Here is a 23,854-nt window from a genome sequence, read left to right on the forward strand (position 1 = left end):
AGATAATGGAAAATACGTATGACCAAAGTTTAAAGTTTAATTAAGTCACCTTATTGATTGGAATAAGCCAAGATTTATTGAAATTTTTGTTTTTTTCGTTATTTTATATTATTTAAGGAGGTTTTCAGGAAACTTTGCCCAGATCTGCATAATGTTGCATATGCTTAAAACGTTATCTATTCCCCTCTTGCCAATAACACTGTCTTTGATTCCTAAATAAGCATTTTTTTGTTTATTTTTAATATTCGTATTATTATGTAATCTTTCACGGAAATGTGTTTTGATTTGTTTAAAATGTGTAGGATGTGTAAACCATACTAAATATTTAATGTTTTAGGGGAATATTTTTCCTATTTCAAACTAGGATTTAATAGATTTTATAAAGAATTTTTATATCTCAGAATTTTATGTCTGAACCTTAACAAATTAGCCAGATACGGGTTTCAAAAGATTATTCCTATTATTTATTCAATATATAATCGGCCTTATATAAGATTCTATGCTAAATATAAATTTTCATTCAAACTTGAAACTAATTGAAAATATAATTTGAAATTTTTTAATTATTTAAACCTTTACAAATTAAGTAATTATAAAGAACTTGGAATGACTAGTACTTTGTGAATTTATTGAAACAAAAATTATTGAAACATTAAGATTATTTATTTGTAGTCATTTGTGACTATTATGAACCCACAATCCTTAAAATATAAAATAATATTTGTGATCATTATGATATAGTGCATCCTTGAGTTGTATTCTTTATTTTATTTCATATATCTGAGTTTAAATTTATTATTTTTGAATATTTTAACTTTAATACTTTAAAATCGCATAAATGATAGGCTATAGTTACTAAGATTTATTTTAAAATCATGTCAGAGTATACGAGGTTTGTTATTTTCCTAAAATTCCCTTATTCTTTTACCTAATCAATTATATCTTAATTGTTTACTTTATTTTTTATTTTATTTTTGATATTTTTTGTTCTAGGAAGAGAGCAACTTTGCTCGTAAAGCCGCAATGGGATGCCGTTGCCAAACATGAATCCAAAGGTTCATTTGCCCTGGTTGAGCATACAACATCTAGCAATAACAATAATACCGTAAGTTATATTGTTTTTAATTTTTCGTAATTTAACTGTTTTACCCATATTTAAACCTGATAGTGTCGATTAACTTAATGTTCAGACTTTATCTTTACAATATGACCCCGAAGGGAGACCTATGTATGAGCAAGTGATAACCCAGAATGTTAGAAAGGGGAAGATTACATACACTAAGCCTTCCGACCAGAAGGAAAAGAGTTTTACCAGTGATCAGTTGGTTAGGCCATCTGATGAAACAGTTAAGGAGAATTTAGAAAAGACTAAAGAAGCCCTTCAAATGGCTCTTAGTTCTCGGACAGTTCAAACAGTTACAAAAAGTGAATCTGAAGTCTTCAGATACACTCCAAACCAAAAAAGCGATGTAACCATCTATATACTAGCTATATATTTAGATAATAAATAGATAAACATATTATCATATGAAGTTGTTCCTTAAATTTGCCTAATAATATATTCCTTAGGTCGGCCAGAGATTAATTAAAATGACGACTAAAGTAATTGATCCTTTGGAACCCTCGAATATTCGTCACAAGAAGATGCCTGCTAACCCACCGAGTCCCCCACCTCCAGTACTCCATTCTCCACCAAGAAAACTTACCAAGGAGGATCAGATGAACTGGAAGATCCCGCCCTGTGTCAGTAACTGGAAGAACCAGAAAGGATACACACTCCCAATAGATAAAAGAGTCCAGGCGGATGGCAGGAGACTTAGGGAAGTTGTAATTAATGATAAGTTTGCCTCACTTTCAGAATCTCTCTTCATTGCTGAAAGAACGGCCAGAGAAGAAGTCAGGATGAGGAATGAGATAATTAGGGAGGAGAAGCTGAAGGAGGCTAAGAAAAGGGAGGAGGAGCTCCGTGAACTGGCTGCCAAGGCTAGAGAGGAACGACACCAACTATACTCCAAGTCACACTCTAAAGACGATTCTAAGGATCGTGACCGTCGCAGGAGGCATAAGGATAGAGACAGTGACGAGGAGAGGGAGGAGCTTTTAAGAATTGAAGCTGAGAGGAGGAGGGAACTTGAGCGTGAATGGCGCATTGAGAAGAACATTAAGAAACGGAGAACTGGGGAGAGAGACATCAGTGAAAAAATTGCTCTTGGTCAGGCTAAACCTACCAAGATCACAGATTTATACGACACCAGACTTTTACAAGGAGATGCTGGAATCTCATCCGTACGTCATTACTTAATTTACTTAATCCACCATGCCAAATGATTGACACGATTTAATTTATTTTTAGGGATTTGATGGAGGGGATGATGAAGGTTATAACATCTACGATAAGCCTTTGTTTGCTGACAGGAGTACTGCTAATATTTATCAACATTCTAAGGAACGATTCCAGAAATCCACCGGGTACCATTCACATCTGACTCTTTTAGTTAACACATAAATATTAGTACTACATCTTACACTTAGTTAGTCAAACATAAATATTACTAACACACGCTTTTACTTTATATTATATTAAAAATGTGATAAATTATTTTTTAGTGATGTGAATGTGGCGAGTTTTGCGAATGCTGATCGTGGAGTGCAGAGGAATACGCCGGTGGAGTTTGTGAAGGACTCGGACCCATTTGGCTTTGAAAAGTTACTTGAGAAAGTCAAGAAGACTTAATGTATTAATGTTTACAATATGTTACACTAGTTTATTTTAACTGTTTGATGAATTTGACTGGGACCTTGATGTCACAATACTCCTGAGACTTTTTCCGTTTGTACGAGAGGTATTTCGAGTAAACGTAGAGAGAGGCTGCGGATAAGAACCCAATTAGAAACGTGTACATGAATCCAAGTTTCATGAAAAGCTTCGTAATGCATCTAGCCAGCAGTGAGAAGAGTTTACTCAGGAGTTGCTTCAACACCTTTAAAAAGGCCAGCATTACCTTCTTGAGAACCTTTTTCAAAAATAAGAAAAATTTCTTAACATTTCTCTTTGTGGTCTCCATGCCAACTAGAAATGAGTAGCTAATAAATCCTAAGATTGCAAAAAATAACCTATCAAAGCCTTTTTGAGCCAGCGAGAATGATAAAGTAGATAAACCCAGAAGTATAATGCTACACACCAGCACAATAGCCTTGCAGTGCGTATTCAGGAACATCTTCTTAAACTGAATCATGTGAGTGTCCATATACCTGTCAACTATGCCATCAACAAACTTGAAGTGAATATTAGTTCTGTTCATTCTTATTAGTTTATCCCTAAGCGACTCAAAGTTGAAGTCAGACTCTGACCCTGGCTTTATTCCAATACTGGTCCTGTAAGAATCACTTGAATACCTTTTGTTAAATCCTTGTTTTTCTGGTGTAGGCCCTTTTCTAACCATAATTTTCCTCGAATCTGGGTTATAAAGCACTTTTAATCCCAGAGACTCAATTGGACACCTTAGTGATAATTGGTTTGGGTCCAGGTTCAACTTTGCATACACAAACTTTGGAGTCATTTTGTAACTTACATATCTCTTGGCGTTATATCTAAAGTAGTTGTAGAACTTTGATTTCTTTACTTGAGTCATTAAATATCTGTCAATCTCCAGAAAATCAGACTCCAGTGCCTCAGATGCTATTCTGACATTTTCAGCCAGCATCTCCTTCAACTTATCGTTCAACTTCTGCTCAAGCTTGGTCTGCCGCTTATCGAGATCCATGTATTCTGTGCAGTAGACTCTGAAAAACTCCTCTCTAGAGACGTGTTTCACGTATTCGTGGTACATGTGGATGAGTTCAGGACTTGTTGGCAGTGGTGCAAATCTATTCAGGAAAACAGGGTAATTATCCAGATAGTGAGAGTGCATGTTGTCCAGCTTCTGAAGACACCTGTTATGATAATTTGTTTTAAAAACTTCCAATTCCTGAGTTAGTGCCATGTTTAACTTGTTTTTAACCTCGGAAACCAAAAACTCAAGAGCGTGGAACTCACCCAAGTGAGTCATCAGGATGTTTTGGGCTTCTTTAACCAGAGTTGTACTCCTAGCCAAGGGCTCCTCTATTGGTAACTCATAGTTTTCTTCAACTTGGCTAAAGTTAAACTTAAAATGGTTCAGTGCCTTGTTGTACACTGAGCTGAAATGATGATCTATCATCTTCTGGTTAGTGTCAAGCAGGCCTGCAATCTTATCATCTAACCTGGTCAAGTAATCTGAAAACACCGACTCACACACACTGTCATAAAATAATGAATGTGCCTTCTTACTTTCTATCAGGTTATCATATGTTTGAGGCTCCGAATCGTCATACTCAGCCTCCTCTGAATCCACCAGTAGTATGAATCTTCTCTTGAACTCGTCTTTGAAAAAGTGTAAAAATTTCAACTTGCTTGGTAGCGCTGGCAATCTCACTTGTTCCACTCTCTCGTCAAGTACTCCAAATACTTTTTCTGACACTCTTCCGCAGTGTTCCTTTATTGTTTCACTAAGCTTTTCTGACGCTTCTTCTGAGAAACTGTCAAACTCACTCGCCAATGCTGACCATGAGTCTTTAAAGTCTGTTGATAGCCCTTCATTCTCAAAGGTCTTTAACATCAGCTCTAGGAACTCGTTTCTCAACTTGAAGCTGTACTTTTCAAACAAACTCATACTCGGTATCGGGCGTTTCCTTACCAGTTCTGATGCCTTTCTACCACCATCCACAACTTCTTTCACAGATTTATTCACAACATGATCCACAGAATTTTTCACAACATGATCCACAGAATTTTTCACAACTTCTTTCACAGGTTGATCCAAATTTTCCAGGTCAATGTGATATTTTTTACCGGTAACAAACTTCATGAGGATATCCTTGTAGTTGTGGGATAAATCATTCTGGATCATGAGTAGTCTGGAAAGTCTAAGCACCTTCACAAGCCTATCAAATGCGTCGTTTTCGGTAATCTTCCCAAAATCACCTGTGGTCAAATCAGTTGCGAGTTTGTAAAACTTGTTCATTGAAAGTATTTTCATACTGAAGTTAACAATCTCAGCCAAGTCACTTCCTGACATGTGACAGGTTGATGTTGACTCATCTACTGAACAGTGCTTTAGGAGTGGGTTTCTTAACGCTCGCAAAAACAGCTCAAACTTAAAATGCCCCAGTCTCTCAAAATACTTGACAACACCATTTGGTTCATTATTTTTCAAGCCGTTATTATCATTGGTATGGAAAAGAGTGTTGAAAAGGTGTGATGAAGTGCTTGGAAGTGTTGAAACGTTGACGGAGTTGAACATCATGTGGAAAATGTATCCGAACCTGCTGAAGTTCACTTCGATTTGTTCCAGTGAATCTGTGGTACAAACATTCTTATCAGTTCTACTAGGTTGTTCATCTTTGGGATGTGAGGAATCCTTTTTGACTGGTAACTTATCTCTACTGTCTTTATCAATTTTAGGCTTAATTTTCCTTACAAAATCTGCTCTGAAATCATAGTTTCCGATGTTAAGTTTCTGGTTTTTGTAAAAGAAGAACTCGTGTAGTGGCAAGTCTCTTCTGGGTGATCTTAGCAAGTTTACCAAATTACTGAAAGCCTGCTCTTGTGTGAATTTAAACTCGTTAACCAAAAATGTAAGATTCTTGTTCTCGAACATTTTAAAAAAGTACTGAAATATTTCCTCATTTTCATGCTCAAAGCCTTCCAAACCAGTGTATATTTTATACAAATTTGATATCTTTGACTGGAGTGAGCATTTGATCAGATCCTCCATCAGTAACAAATCTGAGGAGTTTAGGGTCCTGGGTGACAGATACACAATCTCTGAACATATTAGCGAAACTATTGAAAAAATTGCCTCATCGTACCTAAATATATTCTTGTGACTGTTAAAGCCCTCAACGTCAAATAGTAATACATTTACAGTATCAGCTAAAGCTTCGTCGTCATAGGGATCTGACTTGATTCTTGATAATTTCGAGTGTTGGTAAACAGACTCTCTGGGTTTCTTACTCTTAAGTGAACACTCATCAACTTTCTCAGCCTCATGGTAGTTTTGGATCCTCTCCTGTAAACGGGTTTTGCTAATTTTTAGTGGTTTAGAGTACACCCAAATTCCAAAAGTTTCAGGTTCCGGTGTTTTAGACACCTTAAACGTGCTGGAACCCGTTTCTGAGTTAAAGCTCTTTTGAAAGTTTAAATTGCTTAAATTATCCAAGTTTGGTTTACAGGATTCTAAATCCTTAACTAACACGCTTTTACACAAAACATTGTCGTTTAAAAGGTTTAACAGGAAACTCTTGCCGGAATTAACTGGGCCCACAACTGCCACTGGGTAAATTGGTTTTGGGACTGTCTTTAAAAAATTTAAAACCTCAGGATCAACCAGGAGTTCAGTGTGATCGTCGTTGGGGTAAACGAGTTGGAGCGGTTCCCCTAACTCGAGGTCATCTGAAAAACAAAGTATATCTTCAAATTCATATTGTTTATTGTGTTTAATTTTTGGTGTGTAGTTTGCATTTGTCTTGTTTAATACATTGGAATCAACGGTCTGTGTGTGTAGTGTTGACTTTTGCGATAAAACCTCTAGATTTAGCTGTGAATTTATATCCAGGGAATCATTTTCAACTTTATTACATTTTACAAGATTGGAAGATGAAAGAAATCCGCCGATAACAGGATATGCTACATTGGTGTTGAGACTTTTCAGGAGTAGAATTGCAAGAAGAACCAGTGATTTAATTGTTAACTGCATTATACTTTAGTCTAAAAAATACATAGGTGTGTTTGATCTCATCGGTTCTCATACGGGGGTTAATATAGTACAAAACATCAAATGAGTGAGGCGTCGGTTCACAAACGGGCAGGTTCGTAAACATTTGCACCTAATTTTATCAAATCAAAAATTACAATCAAAAAGAACCCATACTTGTGAAAGAAACTCGAAATTTTGATTATTTTACGAAATATGACCAGAATTAATAGATGTTGTGTGTTTTCTGTCATATTAAGAGTTGAATTGAGTAAATTTTTTACCACAAATTATTTGTCATTTTAGTTAATTTCAGTTTATTTATCAAGTGTAGATTTAATATTTTACGTTATTTAAATTTTCATGTGTAATTTTTTGATTAAGCGTGTATTAAAATGTTGAAAAATTAAAAATTTTCTTTATGTGCTCCTATAAAAACCTCTGAAATCCACTCGTTTCTGGATGCTGGAATGTAACAATCCTGGAAAATACTGACTTTTCTCACTCTCTCGCCTCTTCTAACCTCAAATTCCGGCTTCTTTTTACCGGCTTCCTACAAAAAATTTTGATCTGAATATTGTTTAAATATTTTTACTACAAATTTTCCTCAACAATTTGAGAATAATAGCTTATTTTACTTTAGATGGAATTATTGAGTTTTATATCTGAATATTCTATCTAGTTAATTTGTGTTTTGTTAGTTATCTCAATTGTTCGCACAACCAAGTAAATAAGTAAATGAGGTACTGATTTTGAGTTTCTCCTTCTTTTAACTTCAGGAGTAAATGTTATTTCAGGCTTGGAATGTATTCTTGAGTAACAGTTGAATGATCTTGAATCATCCTTGTTGAAATAATTTGGTGAAGTTATGTTTCTGTTAGTTCTGGAACTCCTTAAATTGAAGCCTTGGGAAGGTGGAACCTGGGCTTGAACTGGTTTCTTTTGAGGAGTTGAAACTTTGTCCTTTGGCTTTTCAATTTGGTTGTTTGGTTTTTCAGGAAGAGTTTGTTCTAGGTCAGGTTCTTTGTTTTCCACTTTTGTAATTTTATTCTCAGCCACTTCCGGCTCATTGCCATTTGTATTTATAGAATTGATCTCGTTTAACGAATCTACTTCTGTACTTGCATTTGAAATTGAGTCTATTTTACGGTAATCTTTGCTAGTTTGACTATTTGAAATATTTTTGCCAGTCTCGTCGGAGACGTAATCGGTAAACACAATATCAGAGGTATCACAAGAAGAATTTAAAGCATCAGTGGTGTCCAACAGTTTTTTAGTGTCCAAATAAAACTCTGCTTTGTAATAGCCGTCAATTATTTCGATAATATTCGAGCAATCAAATCTAAACTCCGATCCACAGTAATTTGCTATCCAAGTCAACATGCAACCTAAAATTGATAGATTTAAATTGGAAAAAAAATAAAATAAAAGTAAAAGTAAGGTCTGGAAGAAATTTTTTGGATAGTTTGGATGATCTGGAGAGATACCATTTATCTCGTAAGAGATCTCATTCTCTAGTCTCGATCCTACTGGCTTAAGTGAATCTGCCACGTATCTCATTTGATTGGATTCCAAAAGAGAAGGGTGATCCAGCGCCATCTTAATAAATTCAGTCTAAACATGAGTGAAGATGAATATTATTGCAAGAAAGCGAAGATCTACAACAAAAAGAACAAAAGAATGTTTAAAAGTATAAAAAATAAGAGCTGCATTGTTAAAAAGTAAGAATTGAAGATTATAAGAAAGTACGGTAAAAAATTATCAAAATATAGGATTTTGAGATGTCACAACAAACCTAGTGGAGATTGAAGTGTATGGATGCAAAAAGTTTGAAAATTCCTAAAAATAGATATAAACATGCTTAACTATGAGAAAATGATGGATAACATTCGATTAAAAAATTCCTTAATGGATAATAAATGCGTTTTGGAGAAATCGCGGATTAGGTGGGAGACGGGGTCCGGGATTCAGGAGCAATTAGGATTGAAAATAGTAGAATTGGTGAGTAAATATAAAGTAAAAGAAGTTGAAAGTGCAATAAAGGGAAATTACCTTGTTTAAAAATTTGACCAGGGCCAAAAGAACATAAAAGGAAAGTTTATGTTAAATTTTACGTACATGATGAAACTTAAAGCTTTGAAAAATTAAGTCCAATTTATATACGTAAATGGCATAAATATCCTTTTAGTTTAAGGATAAGTGGAATAAAAGTTTAATTAGATTAAAATTTGAGTTTATAATTTTATTGTCGTGTGAAAAAGTTTTTGAACAGATTCATTTCACACTACAAAAGAAACATGTCGTAAATGCTCTTGTTTAAATGAGGAAAATGGATAAATTTATATATTTGATGATTAATTTGAGGGTTCAGGGCCTCTTTGATGTGTTTCGTCACCGTTTGACAAATTATGTTCCAACACAACATTATTTATTAGACGAGCTTAATTCAATAGATTTTAACTTTATATAATATAATTTATTTATTCATGTATTTATATACATTTAATTCCTCTGGGTTTTCATATATCCCTGAGAATTGATCTTTAAACCATTGGAGAAGGTCAGACCATTTACCTCCCTTTAATGAATTCTAGTACATTAACTAACTCGGAAAAGGCTAATTTATCATAAATACTAACTAAAAGTAGTTATTCAGAACTAATATATCTCTAATTCTCTCCTCCAACATATAATAAGAATATTTCTCATTCTAACTAATAAAATAAGTATTCTTCCATTTTTTTAAGTTTGTAGAAAGTTTATAATTTTCCAAGTTACTTTTTTAAAATCTAAGAATATGTTTAGAGTCAGTAGAATTAGTAGTGATCTTAGTGGTGTAAATATTTCTTCATAACAATATGGATCAAGAATTTTTATTATGTAAAATTATTTATAATTTATTCTAATGAATGAATTTTTCAGATTTGATAAAATTTTTTAAAATATTTTTAATATAATTTCCGATTTTTAAACTTGTATTATAATGTTTACAATTTATGTGTATAATAATTTTTAATTAATCTTGATTTACTATTCCTTTTAAATGGATGATAAGAACAAAGGGTCCGAAACTAGCACAGAAGCTAAGAAAGATGATAGAACATTTTACTCAGATATTTGGGATTTCCTATCCTCAAGCACATCTCAAATCACAGATTTATTCCAGTTTGGAGAGAAAGATGAGACTTACTCACTAACCGAAGATTACGAATCTTCTAAAAAGTTATTTGACAATTACGTCAAGAGAATTAAAGATAATTTGAGCTCCGGTGATACTTCTGGATCAGACTCTAAAATAAACGGAAATGATAAAAAACGTACTGGAAAATGTGTTAATACTAAGTTATATGACATCCTGGAGGTGTCACCAAATGCCACAAATACTCAAATTAAATCGAGTTATCGTAAACTTGCACTAAAGTATCATCCGGATAAAAACACCAGCCCGGATGCCAAGAAGAAATTTCAAGAAATAGGTACAAAATAATAATAAATCATTAATTTTAGGTGAGGCCTATCGTATCCTTGTTGATGACGTATCAAGAGAGAAGTATGATAATACCGGGTCTACAGATATGTTTGACATGTCTGACATGGATATAGAAATCGATGTCCCGCTATTCTTCATCATGCTATTTGGCTGCGATTTACTTGATGAATACGTTGGTCCAATGAAGTTTGAGCATATTTTTAAATACAGTAAAGGTTTTTCTAAAAAGTCACCCACTCAAAATCCGGGTTCAATGTTGTCCAGTTTCTTCCAGCCACCAGGACAACTAAGTAATTCCACAGCTTTAGTTATGCAGTCTGATGATATTTCTAATTACGTAAATACTCTGCAAAAGTACAGAGAGGCTAGACTAGCCACTCTTCTGAGGGATAGGATAACAGAGTGCATAAATCTTAACAAGATCCCAGACACTCTTGTCCAATTTATTGAGTCTGCATGTAATGAGATGTACGTGGACCTATTCGTGACTTCAATTGGCTGGGTTTATGAGAATTGCGCCGACAGTTACATGAGTGAGGTTGACTCATTCATGGGACTAGGAGCAACTTACTCAAATTTGCAGTCAATCGGTAGAAATTTGAATAACGGATACAATATTATCAAGTCGGGTTTCAACGTCCTGAGTGTTATTAACCAAAATAAAAGCATGTTCCTTAAGAGGATAGAGTCTGAGCAAATGAACTTTGAGGAAACCGCTGAGAAGAAGAAAATACTCTTCGAGAGTTTTGAGGCTTGTTTGGACTGTTTCATGACTTACCTGATATATGATATTGAAAACACTGTGAAGGAGGCCTGCTTCAAGGTGTGTAAGGACCATGATGTGGACCAGAAAACTAGGATCCAGCGCGCCTGCTTTATGAGAAATCTCGGCATTAGGATGCAGGAAATTGCCGAGTCTGTAAGGGCTAAAAAGGGCGGATCCAAAGCTGACTTTACCAAACTTATCCAAGACACGTATGTAAAAATGAAAGTTAAATCTGACAAGCAAAATTAACAAATTCACACTAATTTTAACATATTTAAATAATTCACTAAATAATTTATTAAAGAATTTATTATATATTCAAACTTTAAACGTTTACATTCATATTTTTGAAGTTAAAATTGAGGTTAGAAAGGAGTTAAATTCAGTTTTGGGAAGTAGTTTTGGGAAAAAGTTACCAGTGCCTTTGCCTGGATTTTTAACTTTTTCCTTTAAAGAATCAAGATCAGATATGAATTTATGGTCTAGAACATGTAAAAGTTCTATCTGATGATTACCTGCAACATCAGGGTTTGGGACAAAAACTGCGTATTTCTGGTGGCTAAAGACCTCTAGAAGATTACCAGAGCCCAAATGTGAGATTACTAGATCTGCGTTTTTGACATATTCAGTGAAGTTATCTAAGTATTGCTTTACTACTATTGGTAGTATGGAGGTTTTAGGGTAATATTTCCCTATGCCAATTTGGTAAATCACGTTTGTATATCCTAAACTCTTTAGTTCTTGTTGAAAATCTTCTTCATCCACTCTCCTTATCAAAGAATCGAAGCTTGAAGTGCCAACTGTAACAAGAACAGTCCTTGATCCATCGGAAGATTCCTTGGGCATTTAAAATTAAATTATGCAATTATTTATAAACTTTCATTAATTAGAATTAAATTTTAATTTTTAAAAAAATAATAAAATTTTAAATATTAAAATGTGTAGAACAACAAAATGTAGAATCACACTAAATAATAATGTGGAATCATGTGTAATAATGTAATGAGGGTTAAAAATTAATTTAAGGTTCACTTATGCCTGCGATCCCTGGATTTTGATCTAGATCTAGATCTAGATCTAGATCTTGACCTTGTTCGTGACCTAGTTCTAGACCTTCTTCTGTAATTTTCCCGTTCTCTGCGATCACTTCTATCATTGTAACTTCTTCTTCTGTCCCTGTGATCACTCCTCTCAGTAAAACTCCTTGAACCTTCACCATAACTCCTTGAACTTTCTCTGAAGCTCGTAGAACCATCTCCGTAACTCCTGGAGCCTTCTCTGTAACTACGATCGCTTTTACTTCTTGGTGAGGATGTTGATTCTGATTTACTAGTTCTTCTTTCACCCAAAGATTCCCTAGAATCATTTCTTCTGCCATTCAACCTAAAATAATATTATTAGTATTAGTAATGGTATGGGTAGAGTTAGTAGAAAAATCTGGGTAAGAATGGGTAAAAAGAAACTTATGTCTATTTTCTTGGATGTATGCTGATAGTGTCTTTGACATATCTCTTAATTTCTGAAATCCAACATGTATTTTCCCACTGTAATGCTCCGTCAATCGCCTATCACTATCCGTAGCTACAGCCACATTAATCTCACTATATAGTTAAATATATAATTATGTATATAGTTAATTAGGTAGTTATGTAATAATAAAATTAGTATGTAAAGTACCCGATAGAAGAGCTCCACAAACGTCACATGGTTTGAGTCTGGATTGATAACTGGCATCACCAGCTTTTTCTAGCATTTCCAGCTTCGTTCTTTTGAGAAGTTCAACCTCCTCAACTATTTTGAAGGACTCCTCAACCTCACCATTCCTACCAAGCTCATCCGCCTACAATATTTTTACACACAATTTACAGGGTGTAGAGACTAGATCATCAGGTAACTAAGGGTGATTGTACGTACCCGAGCCATTCGGGACTGAATTTGCTTGTCTATTTTCTTAGTTTCTTCAATTATCATTGGATCTAAAGTTTTCCTTCTGACCAAATCCTCCTCAACCTAATTTAAAATTTATTGTGTTTGATCCTACCCGAGCCTTTCCCTTGGCGATTTTCTTGTCACAGTCGTCAATCATAGGCTGTATAATCTTCAAAGTCTCCAACTCATAGCCATAAAAATGGTTCTTCCTCTCATTCTGATATCTATAAAATTATTATAGAGTTTAGAAGTTTTGGAGTTAAGATGTGATCCTGTGATTTAGGGTGTGATTGTGTAATTTTTGGATATATAGGATAATTAATTGATTTATTGTGGATTTTACCTTTCTCTGAGTTTTTCGGAGTGTAATCTGCTACATTCTCCCATGTAGAATTTCTAAAAATAATTACATCTAAATATTAAAGTTTTATCTAATAATTTATTTGGAGGATAAAACAATCAGTTATTAGTGTTACGGTGTTTTCAAATAGGTCGTGTGGGCATATTCCTGTGAGATATTGTCTGCAAACATCAGGGTCTGTGAACGACTTGGTGGAATCCAGGTCTTCCTTTTGCTCATATTTGCCCATTAACTCAGCCAGCGTTGCCCTTATTTGATCCATTTTTATTATTAGTTATTATGCTATGATTAATTCTGGATTTATAAATATTTTCAACTTATGGTGATTTAAAGGCCCGATACCAGAGAATTTGAAATTAACTTCTTCTCAGAAAACTAACTTAATACATTTTACATATTCTAATTATTTAATAAATTTGTGTTACTTTTGGAGAATTTGAGTCTTTTATCCCAAGCCCCTAAGATTCCTACGATTCTCAGTTTTTACACAGTCCAAAATTTTCAAATTAGTTTTTTCAAATTTAATAATTAAAATAATTATATAATTAATTAATAATGTGGAATAGTAAGAATTTTGTGTATGCTAGGGTGGATGAAATTACTAATCATAGGTATAATGAGGATGTAAATGCGATTCCTTTTTTTAATTTTGAAATACAAGTTAAGAAAATCTGCTCCATGGTCATATTTCCAATATTCCTCGAAGCACACGCCAACTGCCTCAATAACTCATCCAATCTCCTAAATAACAATTATATAACATAATTATATAACATAATTATATAAAAAACATAAATGGTATAAGTAAAATAATTATATATTTTGTTACCTAATGCATCTGATGACTGATCCTTCGAATACTGAGGAGTCTGCTAGGATTTCTATGAAAGGATCACCTTTGGCCCATCTGTACACTACTGACATTAGTGTCGGTCTTAGCCTGTTTACATACTCGGCCTCATCCACCACGATTCCGCAATCTATCATCACATCAACTATCTCAGTTGCGATTTCCTAATATAATTATTAACCTAATTAGACTTGATTACCCTGATCTTATTGTATGCCTCAATGAGTTTAAGTTCTGTGGGTGGTTTTCCCTCCTTTCTATCATCGTTGACTAGACAACTTAGTGAGGCACAAATGTGTTCTGGCTCCATGTTCTCAAAGAAGTTTCTCAAGAACAATTCTGACACCAGTAACTCGTCCGTGGCATTGATTTCACATGCTATTCTGCCCTTGATTGTTACGGTGCCAAATTGGTCCACATACTCCAATTTCCTCAAAACTGATTTCATATGCCTTAACTCATCCTTCATTATTATCTGAGTGCACTCCTTTAACTGCGTTTCCAACTCCTCAGTCTCCTTTCTAACACGTGAATACTCGGAAAATCTGATCATACATACAAATTTGTTAAAATTACCTGCTAGATAAATCCTTGTAGTCTTCTCTCAAAGGTAATGGTGACGCATTTATCTCATTCATCAGTCTATCCATTTCTCTACAAGATTATATAACTGTGTTTAATTAGTATATAACTATGTGTATTTAGTGTGTAATCAGTATATAACTATGTGTATAACTATGTAGAAAAGAGTATGAAGATACGATAAAAGTGTGGTAAGATCTGGGTTGTTAATTTTCATGTGTTCTACGGGGTGTAGTAGTGGGAATTGTCCGAGTGTTTGGATATGTTTACTTAATTGTTCAAACTTGTTAATCATTGAGTTTTGGAAGTTCTGTGACTCTGTATCCACTTTCTCGTGAATTGTTATCCGGACCTGAGACATCTTCTTTATCGTATCTATTGGAAGAGCTTTAACCTCAAATCTTCCCCAAGTACGCTCTGTTGATGGGTACACTACATCTCCTTTCATCCTCTCTTGATATAAACAATCAAAGTAATATCTCTTCAAGTTCTACAAAAGGATGTTACTGGTGCGTAGATGGTGAGTATATAGGTTAGTAGGGTAACTTACTAGCCCGTTAACTAGTTACTATATAACTTAATAACTAGAGCCACTAAGTAACAAAATAACTAGAAAAAGCATTGTAAATAATACTTTGGGGTTGTTTAATTTTAATTTTGGGGGTGAGATGCAGATGGCCCAGCCCCAAATTTGATCATTTTTAACATAAACTAATCTTCCGTAATTTAAATAATTTAAAGATTTCGTATCACTCATCACAATGTCGCTTGATTTTTCCGTGAGTTTTTCCAGCTTTTCCTTGTTATCTTCAAGTGATGACATGTGCAGAAATAACCCGGAGTCAAATTCGCTCCTCAAAGTCTCCAACTTTATCTTAGATTCCTTCAATTTGGAGGAGATTTCCACTGACTTATTCTTGACTTGGAATTGCATAAATGACCTCTCAATTAAGTATTCAGGCGTCGTGTCCTCGATCCTCATTAAATTTAATAACATGTTATAACCCAAATGAAACGTCGAATCCAAATTCAACGGCTTCCCCAAAAATATCTTCTTCACCTCCTCATCTATCAGGACTACACAATTTATGGAGTGTGAGTATATAGTATATAGTATAGTAGTATACAACTAGGTATGGTGTATACAACTGTCAGAATAACAACTACTAAGTTAATAACTAAGTAAATTATATAGGTGGGTAAATAGTACCGTCAGATTTATCTAGCATTATGATGACGACGCCGATGGTATCGAGACCGCGTCTACCGGCTCTACCGGCCATTTGTATGTATTCTCCGGATGAGATGTACCTAACTTCTCTACCGTCCCACTTCTTCATCTTGGTGAAAACGACAGTTTTCGCAGGCATGTTAAGTCCCATACTAAACGTCTCAGTACTAAACAACACCTTCAACAGAGATTCCTGGAATAAGATTTCGATAATTTCCTTAATTATCGGCAATAGCCCACCATGGTGAATTCCTATGCCTTTCTTAAGTAACGGTAACATGAAGAGATTTTGTGGTAAAAGCCGATCCTGTTCACTTAGAGTAGCCATGGCATTTTTATATATCTCGTCAATCAGTTTCTTTTCTTCGTCTGACGTCATGTCAAGATGTCTGACAGCTGTGGCGGAGGTCTCACAGTCAGATTTACTAAATGAAAATATGATACACGGGGTTAAATTCTTGTCAAAACAGAGTTTAACAATGTTTTCAATATCCTTAAATGTACTTGTAATTCTACGCTTGTCTCGGGAACTCGTTTCCTTATCCCTTGAATTACTCTGTGATCCACCACTCAAACACTTGTTGTAGTTAGTGGATTTAAAATTATTATTCTCATCTAAAATCAGATAAATCCCTTCAGCTCCTGACATGTATAAGTAATGGTTTAGTGGTACAGGTCTGTAATCAGTACTAATGACGTTACAGGGAATTCTCTTAATTCTGGTAATCCACTCTGAGAATTCAAGGTAATTTGGGATTGTAGCGGATAGGAATACTAGATTTACCTTGTTAGGTATTAGGATAATAGTTTCCTCCCAGACTACTCCGCGTTCCAAATCACGCATGTAGTGGACCTCGTCAAATATTACACACTTCATCTCTTGGACTATTTCACTGCCTCTGTATAACATACTCCTGAGGATCTCAGTAGTCATTACCATCACTGAGGCGTTGGGGTTTAAAGTCACATCGCCAGTCATTAGTCCCACGTCTACAAACTCATCTGACAGGTTTCTGTACTTCTGGTTACTCAGAGCCTTGATAGGTGAAGTGTATATTATTCTGTGCCCATCTCTTAAGCCCATGGCTATGGCATATTCAGCGACTACTGTTTTCCCAGCTGATGTGTGAGCACAAACGAGTACTGACTCGTCTCTTTCCAGTGACTCTATTGACCGTTTCTGAAACTCATCCAGTGTGAAAGGATACTTTTTCGCAAAAGTAGTGATCTTCTTTGGTGTATATTTGCTTTCTACAGGTGCTACTCTGTAGTGAGAACAGTTGTACGAGGAGTGGATCTTCTCAATTTTAACATCACTTGTAAGCGGGGAGGTTAAGTGATTAAACTCATAATCGTCCTCATAGTTATTAACATTATAATCTTCCTCATTGTTATTAAAGTGTGAATTCGGGAAATTATCATTTCTAGCCTGTTTCAAGGGATTTGAACAATCTTCCACTTCTTCCTCTAATTAATATTAAATTCAATAGTTAAATTTGTTAATTTTACATTGGTTACTAAATAAATTTATATAATAATACAACATTAGATATGTAAATGAGTAAACATTGAGAAAATTAGTAAAAGATACGTTGATCTCCAGTTTCGAAGACATCGAACATGGAAAGCGGATCTACCATTTATAAAATTAAGAAAAACATATAATACATGACTATGGTACAAAAATTATTTTATTAAACTGATTTTCCCAAATTTAGCCTTACACAACGTTGTCACAATATATTTTAAAATTTTTTTAAATTTTAGAAATTTTGTTAAACCATTTTCTGCGTTAGTAGAACTGGACATGGAACACCTCTTGGTATCATTTTAGTATCCGTTGGCACTGATACCAGTGTGCCATTCATGAACGTTTCCTGACTTACCCTTACCAACACCGTTGCTGACACTGTATTCTCCATCACCTCCACACTCTTCAAGAATTTACCACCTAAAAATCATTACACAATGAGGCATTATCTGTAGATTTCTGATAGACTAAGTGTGTGTACTTACTGGTTTCTAGAGATGGAAATATCATTAGTATTGAAACATGTGTTATCCTCTTATCCTAAACAATTATTTAACACTTGGTTAATACGTTAGAGTTCTTGATATCGCCTTGAATTTTAACAGTTTGAAGTTCCAATTCTCCTCTTGTCTAGAAAATTTTATGCATAATAATTCGTACTTGTGCCAGGAGAGTAGCTGTAATTGAAGCGTATGGAAGTGGAAATGCCTTTAAAACTCCTATTGGAGTTGGAATTTCAGAGAAAATTATGCTCTCCAAAAACGCAATAAACTTCGCGTCCGAATAGCCTACAAAAATTTTAATCAATAGTGAATATTAACTAAATAAATAAGGGTAAAAATACTTTGAGAGAGAGGTTGTAGTAGTTTGTATATATTTGTGAAGGTGGGAACATCTCTGTGGAACAGGTGTATTTTAGAGTCTTTAGAAGTTAATTTTAAACTTCCAACTAAATCTAGCCAAACAGTTTCCAAACTCATTTGTATATTCTCACACGAGTAATTCATCTTAAATAAATTTGTGTTTACTGCCACATTTCCCCTTGTATTGCTGTGGGATGGAGTGGATTTTGGTGTTAATTTCTGACTAGTAAATAAATTAGTCAGGAGTGTTCTCTTTCGTTTCGGGGGAAAAACGTCTAAAATGTATAGAATATCAGGTTTCTCCAACGTAGGATCAAACTCCTGTAAATAGGCCCAGAAATAATCTTCCTCATACTTAATATTTTTTACTTTACTTTTGGATTTAGTAGTAATTAGAGAGTTTAGAACTTGTAATATTATGGTTATTATTCCCTGATAACATGAGAACAAGTATACTGTCTCCATTGACTTTAGACTGAAGACAAACTCCAAAGCCTTGAAACAACTCTTCAATGACATAAATAACTTCATATACTTCATCAATTGGTCTAATTCATTGTTATACACATATAATTATTTATTTAACTAGTTGACTATTTAGTTTGATACAATTCTTATCCTTGAGTGTGGTGATGAGATCACCAATACCTAACTTGGTACACAGTATCAAGGTTACAAAAGAGTGTAAAAGTGAGTTTGGAAGATGATAATTCAAACTATAGTCCCAGCACTTGGCAACTTGTTTCTGTGACTTCAATTTATTTACAGTGTGCATCAGCTTAAACAGGCCCAAAACATTCTTAACCGAGGAAATATACTTACTAAAGTAAGTATTTAGATCTTCAGACTTCTTAACACTAACAGTACATGAGTTGGAAAAGTTGTATAGAATTCTGAGCCAGTAGTAGTGATCTTCAGAAACAAAGGTAAGACTGGAGAAGATTTTAGAAGCTTCAGTATAAAACCCAAGCCTCAAACAGAGAATTCCAACTTTGTAGAGATTACTATAAACATCACAGCAATCAACTTGTTTCTCATTTTCTATAAAGTTGAGAATTATTTGTTTTTTCAGGATTTTAGAATATTCTGAACCCCAACTGAACTTAGGCTTAGTGATTACTACTGTTAAATTTGTATCTCCAATGTATGATTTGCGGGTTAAAAAATCCATTACTATTGGCTTCGTCTTGTAAGATTCAGTTAAAGTTTCATTATTTACTGCACTGTAGAGATGATGGACGAGGATGTCATGGTCACATAGGATTGACTCGTAGTTTACATTTTGTATTTGTAACAGTGGTCTCATAATAAGTTTCAGACTTTTATTACTTATGGATTCATTATATTTGGACAGAAATGAGGTAAAATTTTCATTATTCATTAGAAACGAATATTCAATTATTGACACCAGTGTTACCAGTAACTTAACCCTAGTGACAGAGTCTAATCTGTTGATATGCGGTTCAATGACTGTGAATAAGTTAATTAAAGAGCTACAAGGGTTTTGTAAGTATTTTAAACACTTTTTAGCCATAAAAATTATATTTACATTGGATGGGTTGTACTTGAGTGACTCCTTCAGACAATCTAAAAACTGTGAGAAAACAGTCTGATTCCCAGATTTAACAAAGAAATCTAAAATCTTAACACAAGTGCCATAGTAAATAAATGAGAAAAAATCCTCTTTATTAATTAAAGGATCAATTCCATCTGTTAACTTGTCAATGTTAACATATTTATGAGGGTTCAAGGTGTTATTTACTGTAATATTTGTCAAGTCTGTCATCTTGTCAATTATAGATTTATCAACTTCTGACGAGAAATAGATTAGAAATAAGCCGTAAATTAGACCTCTGATGAACAATAGATTAGTCCTGTTATGTTCAGGGTTGGGCGCATCAGACTTTGTAAGTGTTAAAAGGTTAAGATTTTGATGTAATAATCCTTCAACTCGTTCTCGATGTCTCTTTAAATTCATTTGAAACTCTATGCAAACCAGTGTAGAGGCTAGTATTAGAGCAATTTTCTGCTCAGTTATAATTGCTTGGGCTTGGTAACTGAGTTTACTATGAGAGTCTAGAGATATAAATACAGCCCAAATCATTCTATACAAATATGTTGAAACACTTTTAAAACCCTTACACGCCAGTGTTAAAAGTGTAAGATTCTTAATTCTTTGGACATTGTAATCACTTTTAATAGTGTTACTGTAACACGCCTTGACAAAATTTAATGAAACTTCCTCTGGTATCAGGGGTAAAATATTACTCAAGGAAAGTGCTGAGAGATATGAAAGTTCGTCATCAGGCCCAATTAGAAATAAGTAAAGAGAATTTAAAATTTGAGGACTTTTTGCACCGATTGTTGGTACTGAAGATAATAATTGAATTCCTGTACAACATAAATTCAAATCTGTACTACTCAACATCTCAAGTAAGATAATTTCAAACACATTTTGCCTGAAATTTGAACTTGGGTATCCAATCTCACCTATAGGATTCACCTTACCACCGGCCACACTGTTCACTCCTACACATAGATTACAGAGTTGATAGTTAAATAATTAGTGAATAATTACCTTTGGGATTAATTGGGATTGAGGGATTGTAGGAGATTGAGATGAGAGAGTTGATGATGTGTTTATTTTTCATAATTTGGGCATGTGCAAATGATCTCACGGGCGTACTTTCAGTGTATAAAACAATCTCAAACAAAACTCTAATCATAAGATAAACGTACGCATAAGAATTTTCGTTAATACTCTCCAGGAGCACATTGGAGATATCAGCAGATTCAAAGATAATTGAGAACATTTTAGCCATTTTCGACCTGGGCTGTGTTGAAATGGATCTCAGGTCAGTTTGGGCTATTATAACTCCAAGTTTATTAATGTAAGAACTGAGTTGTTCTAGAGAAAGTCCTGTGGTTTTTATGGAGTTGTAAATCTCGAGGGAAACCTCTGGTAAGCTGGAATATTTGGAGAAATCCACCGTAAAGTCATCTCTAGGATCAGATTCAGAGTACTGATGGTCTGAAAATTCATTTAGCCAATTCTCTAGCCAATTTATATACCTACCCTCTTCCAAATCCATTATACCAAATACTCAAGATTCCATGTGTAAACTCACCATAAAAACATAAAATATTAATTTTAATTATTAATTTAGTTTAAAAATTAAATATTGTGTAAAAATTAGACAATATTTGAATTAATGTATTTAATGAAATTTTCCATATCATTTATGGAATCTACGTCTAGTGACTGGTTCATATCTGGTGATTGGTTTAGGTCATTTTCGCCGTTTAAATTATATACTTTTGGAGGTTTATATCCTCCGTATTTTACTCCTTCATAATATTCTTCAAACATATTTCTCATATTAATTGGATTTTCTGACATTTGACCGAATTTTGAGGTATTTCCCCTAACTCCATGGCCATTTCTGACATATCTAAAAAAATAAATTTAAATAATTTTATTACTTTAAAGTGTGTAAAGTTGCTTCGTGTTTTATGGTTTTTAGGCCTTTAGTTCCTGTGATTTCGGGTACTGTGGACTTGACATTCAAGTCGACTTTACAGGGTTTAATTTCCCATTGTAGAGCATATTCTGGCGATTTTAAGCAATAACTTTCTGCGACTATTTTATACATTTTCGTTCTAGTACATTCAAATTCTATGTAATCTGGTATCACAGGTCCTGTATCCCTTGCCAATGTGTCCCTATCACACATTGACACCTCAGTGCCACACTCCGATATGTAATCCTTTTCCACCACTTTCATCATTATTAAATAATTTAATTAATTTATTAATAATATTTTAAATCTATAAAGACATTTGTAAACGTGCCATTGAGTCAATGTGTTAGCTCTATAAAATTAAATATATTATGTGAGATTCCATAGTAAAAGTGTGTCGAGTTGTGATTTACACATTTGAAATACAATTTCTAAAAATAACATTAAATCAATTCCATACCTTTAGAGTATCCTCCTGCCACATCACTCTCCATAAGCTCAATCCTATAGAATTATGAGTAACAATGAGATGAGTTTGTTACCTGTTAGTAAAGACTTTTCTCGGTATATCTGTGTCATTCCTTATCGCAGCATTCAGTGGCTATAAACAAATATTTACCCCGTACAACAACAGTTAATAGTATTATAGCACTAAGTATAGATATATAATACTAAGTATAGTTATGGTATACTTTGGAGTCTGTGGTAGTGATGACGGTAGTTTCATCGGTGAAGTAATTGGGACATGACTTCTTCAAGGGCTGAAAATGTAAACACAATGTGACGTACGTGGATGATTTCATCGACTTTCCAGAGGTTGAACGGCGCTCCTTTGTCAACTAATTCATAAAAATTCCCCTCCTTCTCCACTATCGACTTTATCCACTTTTTCTCCTCCGATTTCTACACACAATATTTCTACTATATAATTAACTATAGTAATAATTAACTATAGTAATAATTAACTATAGTAATAATTAAGTATAGTGAAGAGTACGTGGAGTTCGAAATTTTTGGAGATTTTGAGGGCGTTGTTTCGTTCATAAATTCTTAGTTCTTGTTCAATTGACTTGAGTCTGGACTCATCTTTCGAATTCGTCAGCTCAAATACTGAAAATATTTACGTAATTGTGTGTCATACTGATGGCCTCGCGATCCTCCAAATACTTGTTATACTCTGGAGTGGTCTTAAAGTTTATCCTCGTATCATTATATCTGATCACTCATTAGTCACACTATTAATGTATTAACTAAGTAAACTGTGTGATACACTTGCAGAACGCGTTTTCGTGCGTCTTTATGTTGTTCGTAGTAGTTGGAGGACATGTCATAGGGGACAAAAGAGTGTCGAGTTAAGTGACATCGGCAAATTGCACACTGCGTATAACTGCCCTGAGAGGACACTAAAGTCAACTTTATATAGTAAAATTACCAACATTGTTTCTCAGCACAGCCATCACATCTGCAAAAAATACAATAATTTTATTAATATTTATTAATTATTTAACTTGATAATTAGTAAAATAAGGGGAGAAAATTACATTTTATGATCGCATATATCGGAGACTAGTAAGATTTTATCACTTGAAGGAGTTATAATTTCAAGGCAAATTGGACACTCAGTATCCATCAACTCTTAACATTGCGATTGTTTTAATACCTAATAAGCACTCATTATAATAATAATAGGAAATTCAGCTGAAAAAAAGTAATTAAAATATAATTTAAAAAATTAAATTAATGTAAATAATTAAATTGAGATAATTTGGAGGAATTAGGGTAAAAAGGGTGAAGATGTTGTAGTGGGAATCATTGGCCCGATGTGTAAACTTTTAACATTTTATTCCTCAGTATTCCGCTTAAATTTCATAATGTGTAAGATTACTTTTTATCCTCTAGTAATTTCACAGAGAATTTCTCAACCATACGAAAATTTTCCCCTTTCTATCCTCTAAAT

At 34.0% G+C, this 23,854-nt stretch overlaps 10 protein-coding genes across 10 annotated transcripts; 2 read left to right on the forward strand and 8 right to left on the reverse strand.

Annotated features, from left to right (window-relative positions):
* The first annotated feature begins 760 nt into the window (after positions 1 to 760).
* Positions 761 to 2,751, forward strand: prp45 (SKIP/SNW domain protein). Its single transcript, XM_759984.2, has 6 exons — positions 761 to 892; positions 994 to 1,105; positions 1,191 to 1,469; positions 1,570 to 2,286; positions 2,354 to 2,469; positions 2,608 to 2,751. Exons 1-6 carry the CDS (start codon positions 876 to 878, stop codon positions 2,732 to 2,734), a joined length of 1,368 nt encoding a protein of 455 aa, XP_765077.1. The 5' UTR covers positions 761 to 875; the 3' UTR covers positions 2,735 to 2,751.
* Positions 2,531 to 6,911, reverse strand: TpMuguga_02g00512 (Guanylate-binding protein domain protein). The gene has a single exon (XM_759985.2). The coding sequence runs from the start codon at positions 6,774 to 6,776 to the stop codon at positions 2,766 to 2,768; it is 4,011 nt and encodes a 1,336-aa protein (XP_765078.1). The 5' UTR covers positions 6,777 to 6,911; the 3' UTR covers positions 2,531 to 2,765.
* Positions 6,912 to 7,163: 252 nt separating this feature from the next.
* TpMuguga_02g00513 (uncharacterized protein) lies at positions 7,164 to 8,540 on the reverse strand. The gene is made up of 3 exons (XM_759986.2): positions 8,261 to 8,540; positions 7,521 to 8,161; positions 7,164 to 7,326 (listed from the first exon to the last, which is right to left on the reverse strand). The coding sequence occupies exons 1-3, from the start codon at positions 8,370 to 8,372 to the stop codon at positions 7,180 to 7,182; spliced, it is 900 nt and encodes a 299-aa protein (XP_765079.1). The 5' UTR covers positions 8,373 to 8,540; the 3' UTR covers positions 7,164 to 7,179.
* A 1,103-nt stretch (positions 8,541 to 9,643) lies between these two features.
* CAJ1 (X-domain of DnaJ-containing family protein) lies at positions 9,644 to 11,350 on the forward strand. The gene is made up of 2 exons (XM_759987.2): positions 9,644 to 10,249; positions 10,281 to 11,350. Exons 1-2 carry the CDS (start codon positions 9,817 to 9,819, stop codon positions 11,276 to 11,278), a joined length of 1,431 nt encoding a protein of 476 aa, XP_765080.1. The 5' UTR covers positions 9,644 to 9,816; the 3' UTR covers positions 11,279 to 11,350.
* Positions 11,324 to 11,967, reverse strand: Alg13 (Glycosyltransferase family 28 domain protein). The gene has a single exon (XM_759988.2). It carries the CDS (start codon positions 11,873 to 11,875, stop codon positions 11,369 to 11,371), a length of 507 nt encoding a protein of 168 aa, XP_765081.1. The 5' UTR covers positions 11,876 to 11,967; the 3' UTR covers positions 11,324 to 11,368.
* A 65-nt stretch (positions 11,968 to 12,032) lies between these two features.
* Positions 12,033 to 13,917, reverse strand: crop (LUC7 N_terminus family protein). Its single transcript, XM_759989.2, has 8 exons — positions 13,745 to 13,917; positions 13,435 to 13,698; positions 13,302 to 13,354; positions 13,071 to 13,182; positions 12,944 to 13,039; positions 12,707 to 12,869; positions 12,493 to 12,610; positions 12,033 to 12,412 (listed from the first exon to the last, which is right to left on the reverse strand). Exons 2-8 carry the CDS (start codon positions 13,579 to 13,581, stop codon positions 12,058 to 12,060), a joined length of 1,044 nt encoding a protein of 347 aa, XP_765082.1. The 5' UTR covers positions 13,582 to 13,698; positions 13,745 to 13,917; the 3' UTR covers positions 12,033 to 12,057.
* Positions 13,918 to 13,924: 7 nt separating this feature from the next.
* SKIV2L2 (DSHCT (NUC185) domain protein) lies at positions 13,925 to 17,650 on the reverse strand (the record flags this gene model as incomplete). Its single annotated transcript, XM_759990.2, has 8 exons — positions 17,574 to 17,650; positions 15,962 to 17,449; positions 15,386 to 15,828; positions 14,931 to 15,241; positions 14,746 to 14,823; positions 14,369 to 14,714; positions 14,149 to 14,333; positions 13,925 to 14,060 (listed from the first exon to the last, which is right to left on the reverse strand). Exons 1-8 carry the CDS (start codon positions 17,620 to 17,622, stop codon positions 13,925 to 13,927), a joined length of 3,036 nt encoding a protein of 1,011 aa, XP_765083.2. The 5' UTR covers positions 17,623 to 17,650.
* A 1-nt stretch (position 17,651) lies between these two features.
* Positions 17,652 to 21,579, reverse strand: TpMuguga_02g00518 (uncharacterized protein). Its single transcript, XM_759991.2, has 7 exons — positions 20,955 to 21,579; positions 18,986 to 20,905; positions 18,358 to 18,924; positions 18,174 to 18,301; positions 18,084 to 18,143; positions 17,999 to 18,053; positions 17,652 to 17,933 (listed from the first exon to the last, which is right to left on the reverse strand). The coding sequence occupies exons 1-7, from the start codon at positions 21,466 to 21,468 to the stop codon at positions 17,758 to 17,760; spliced, it is 3,420 nt and encodes a 1,139-aa protein (XP_765084.1). The 5' UTR covers positions 21,469 to 21,579; the 3' UTR covers positions 17,652 to 17,757.
* Positions 21,570 to 22,164, reverse strand: TpMuguga_02g00519 (uncharacterized protein; the record flags this gene model as incomplete). The annotated part of the gene is made up of 2 exons (XM_759992.1): positions 21,570 to 21,828; positions 21,860 to 22,164. 2 exons carry the CDS (start codon positions 22,162 to 22,164, stop codon positions 21,570 to 21,572), a joined length of 564 nt encoding a protein of 187 aa, XP_765085.1.
* A 72-nt stretch (positions 22,165 to 22,236) lies between these two features.
* Positions 22,237 to 23,676, reverse strand: TpMuguga_02g00520 (CDK-activating kinase assembly factor MAT1 family protein). The gene is made up of 10 exons (XM_759993.2): positions 23,439 to 23,676; positions 23,334 to 23,359; positions 23,168 to 23,300; positions 23,039 to 23,112; positions 22,895 to 23,007; positions 22,687 to 22,800; positions 22,590 to 22,658; positions 22,440 to 22,498; positions 22,358 to 22,401; positions 22,237 to 22,328 (listed from the first exon to the last, which is right to left on the reverse strand). Exons 1-10 carry the CDS (start codon positions 23,525 to 23,527, stop codon positions 22,267 to 22,269), a joined length of 783 nt encoding a protein of 260 aa, XP_765086.2. The 5' UTR covers positions 23,528 to 23,676; the 3' UTR covers positions 22,237 to 22,266.
* Between the last annotated feature and the right edge of the window lie 178 nt (positions 23,677 to 23,854).

This window comes from Theileria parva, chromosome 2 (assembly GCF_000165365.1).
Source record: "Theileria parva strain Muguga chromosome 2, complete sequence, whole genome shotgun sequence".
Classification (NCBI taxonomy): Eukaryota; Apicomplexa; class Aconoidasida; order Piroplasmida; family Theileriidae; genus Theileria; species Theileria parva.